The 3,489-nt window shown below is 52.0% G+C and overlaps 1 protein-coding gene across 1 annotated transcript; it reads right to left on the reverse strand.

Moving 5' to 3' along the window:
• Window positions 1–2,557: 2,557 nt before the first annotated feature.
• LOC119574008 (repetin-like) lies at window positions 2,558–3,148 on the reverse strand. The gene has a single exon (XM_037921104.1). The coding sequence runs from the start codon at window positions 3,146–3,148 to the stop codon at window positions 2,558–2,560; it is 591 nt and encodes a 196-aa protein (XP_037777032.1).
• Window positions 3,149–3,489: the final 341 nt, after the last annotated feature.

Genomic DNA, 3,489 nt, shown 5'->3' on the forward strand with positions numbered 1-3,489 from the left:
GTGGCCACAAGCTCTTTGGGAGAGACAGGACGGAGTTCAGGAGGAAAAAAAAATGTAGGAATGAGGCAGCTGGGCAGGGGGCTGAGAGGAGGGGGCTGAAAAAGGGGAAGGGAAGGGGAGTCGGAAAAGAAGGCAGGGCATGGGGCAAGGGAAGAGAACTGGGAAGGGGACAAGAAAAAGGGAAAGAGGAATGGGAAACTAGGCTGAGAAAGAGGGCGTGGAGGGTGGAAAATACTAAAAGGGATGATAATGGAGGAGGGTGGAAACGGTCGATCGGGAATTGAAAAGAGAAAAATGAAATGATGAGGAGATACACGAGGGCCATGGAGAAGAGAGGGGGGGAAGGACGACAGGGGAAAGAGGCTTGTGACATAAGGGTAGAAAATCCATTTGGTTACATTTCAAAATTTGTATACGAAATAATTTCAAAAAAAAAAAAAAAAAAAAAAAAAAATCCAGCCAAACTCACTGAACTTTTATTAATCTTTGGGAGCCATCAATCAGTCTCTAACTATACAAAACATACGCCTAAGATAAAGTTAATCTAATCAACATGTGACATTTTATGAAAGCGCCATTTGATCGATAGGATGTAGCCTTTGTTCAATGGCGTAAATAACGGAGATTATGGAGCTGATGTTGCCTTACATTGGTTTTCACTGTGTACTTATATTCCATGCATAGTCTGGTTATTGTAAACTACTGCCTCTGAGATATTACACTGGCAGGAGAAAAAGAGAAAAAAAAAAGAGATAAAAGAGGAGAGAGAGAGAGTGAGAGAGAGAGAGAGAGAGAGAGAGAGAGAGAGAGAGAGAGAGAGAGAGAGAGAGAGAGAGAGAGAGAGAGAGAGAAAGGGAGAGGCATACAGACAGACAGATATCAAGAAGAAGAGAAATATGAAGATAGTACTCCTTAGAATTATAAAGATAAAACGAATTGTGGGAACTAGGAAAAAAATCAGAAAAGGGAAGAGGATAGAGGCTTTTCATACTTTTCAAAGGGAGGATGTTCGGCTTTTGTGCAGGGGGCGGGGGAGGAAGGGAGGGAGAAGGGGAAGGGAGGAGGAGAAGGAGGTAGGGGGCAGAAGGCAGGTTAAGGACGAGGAGGAAGAAGAGAGGGGAAATGAGGGGAGAGAGAAGTAGAAGGAGGTAGGGAGCAGATGGAAGGAAAAGGTGAAGGCGGAAGGGAAGAGGAGGGGGAAGAGGAAGAAAAGGAAGTAGGGAGCAGAAGGAAGTGATAAGGGAGGAGAAGTAGAGGGAAGAATAGTGCCAAAGGAGGTAGGGAGCAGAAGGCTGGATAAGGAGGAGGAAGAGGATGGGAGCAGACGAGAAGAAAAGAAGCAGAGAAGAAGGGAAGGGAGGAGGAAAACGAGGTAGGGAGCAGAAGGCGGGATAAGGAGGAGGGGGAGGGGGAAGTGAGCAGAAGGAAGAGAGAAGGAAGGATAAAGAGAAAGAGGAGAGAGAGGAAGAGGTGGAAGAGGAGGAGCAGACGGATTGGTAAGGAGGAGGAGGAGAAAAAAGAGAGGGAGAAGAAGGAGAAAGAAGGGTAGGAGGAAGAGGATGAGAGCACGAAGCAAAGGGTAGAGGAAAACGAGAGAAGAATGGTAAGAGAGGAGGCAGGGAGAGAGCGAAGCGGGGAAGCGAGAGAGATAGAGAGAGAGGGATGGGGTAAAAGAGAGGGAGATAGGATACACGAGAATAGTGAAGGGAGGAGAAGATAGGAGAAGGGGGAGATGAATGAGGGGGAGAGGGAGGAAGGGAGGAGAGTGAAGAAGGAAGAGGGTAGAGCGGAGGGAAATGGGAGAGCGTCGTCTGCCAGCTGATAAGAGGAAGAAGGAGGATGCAGATGAAGACGGAGGAGGAGGAGGAGGAGGAGGAGGAGGAAGCAGCTGCGGAAGGGACAGATAAGGAACAGGTGGAGGAAGAGGAAGAAGAAGAAGAAGAGGAGGAGGAGGAAGAGGAAGAAGAGAGGAGGAGGGGAGGGGGAGGAAGAAGAAGAAGAATAGGAAGAGGAAGAGGAAGAAGAGGAGGAGGGGGAGGAGGAAGCAGCTGCGGACGGGACAGAAAAGGAACTGGCGGAGAAAGAGGAGAAAGAAGAAGCGGAGGAGGAGGAGGAGGTGGAAGATAAGCAGATGATTAAGAGGAGGAGGAGGGGGGGGAGGAACAGGAGAATGAGAATGTAGATGTAAATGATAATGGTGATGAGGAGGAGGAGGGAGATGGGGAGGAGTGGAGGAGGAAGAGGATAAGAAGGAGGAGAAGAGGAGAAAGAGGAAGAGGAGGAGAAGGAGGAAGAGAAGGAGGAGAAAGAAGAGGAGAGGAGGAAGACAGAGAGGATAAGGGAGGAGGAGGAGGAGGAGAAGGAAGAAGAAGACGGAGAAGAAGGAAGAGAGGAGAAGAGGAGAAAGAGGGGAGGAGGAGGAGGAGGCGAGTAGAGACAAAGTGATCCCGTCTGGCGCATTGATCCCGGTTTATTACTCTCTTTGGTCTCGCGGTCTTAACACATCGATTCCCGGGGCTTCCGACACCTCATGGCGCTTCCCGGGGCTTCCGACACCTCATGGCGCTTCCCGGGGCTTCCGACACCTCATGGCGCTTCCCGGGGCTTCCGACACCTCATGGCGCTTCCCGCGGGTTACACTGCAGGGTTCCTTCGGGCCCGATACCTTGCCTGACTGGGCGCCTGCCGGGCTGTTCGCGAACCTCTGGCAGGTGCCTGCCTGGCGGTACTGCGGTTTGCGTGACCTGCTGGTGTTACCTTCCTGGCCGCTACCTGCCGTTGGACTCTGGTCTGTGTGACCTGCCTGGCCTGCGTGACCTGCCTGGTCTGCGTGACCTGCCTGGCCTGCGTGACCTGCCTGGCCTGCGTGACCTGCCTGGCCTGCGTGACCTGCCTGATCTGCGTGACCTGCCTGGCCTGCGTGACCTGCCTGGCCTGCGTGACCTGCCTGGTCTGCGTGACCTGCCTGGCCTGCGTGACCTGCCTGATCTGTGTGACCTGGCTGACCTGCGTGACCTGCCTGGCCTGCGTGAATTGCCTGGTCTGCGTGACCTTCCTGGTTTGCGTGACCTCCCTGGTCTGCGTGACCTGCCTGGTTTGCGTGACCTGCCTGGCCTGCGTGACCTTTGACCGCGTTATAATCCTCCATGGTCATATTCTACAAGGTCGACATCTGGTCTGTTCTCTCTCTCTCTCTCTCTCTCTCTCTCTCTCTCTCTCTCTCTCCTCTCTCTCTCTCTCTCTCCTCTCTCTCTCTCTCTCTCTCTCTCTCTCTCTCTCTCTCTCTTTCTCTCTCTCTCTCTCTCTCTCATTCCTTCATTTCCTCCCTCATTCACTCACTCACTCTCTCGCTCCCTCCCTCCCATTCTTGCTCTCTTTCTCCCTCCCTATTTCCCTCCCTCCCTCTCTCTTCGATACACTCCGTTCCACTCTCTTTTACTCCCTCCTTTCCTCCCTCCCCCCCTTTTTTTCCCTCCCACCCCCTTTTCT

Source organism: Penaeus monodon, chromosome 6, assembly GCF_015228065.2.
Source record: "Penaeus monodon isolate SGIC_2016 chromosome 6, NSTDA_Pmon_1, whole genome shotgun sequence".
NCBI classification, from domain to species: domain Eukaryota; kingdom Metazoa; phylum Arthropoda; class Malacostraca; order Decapoda; family Penaeidae; genus Penaeus; species Penaeus monodon.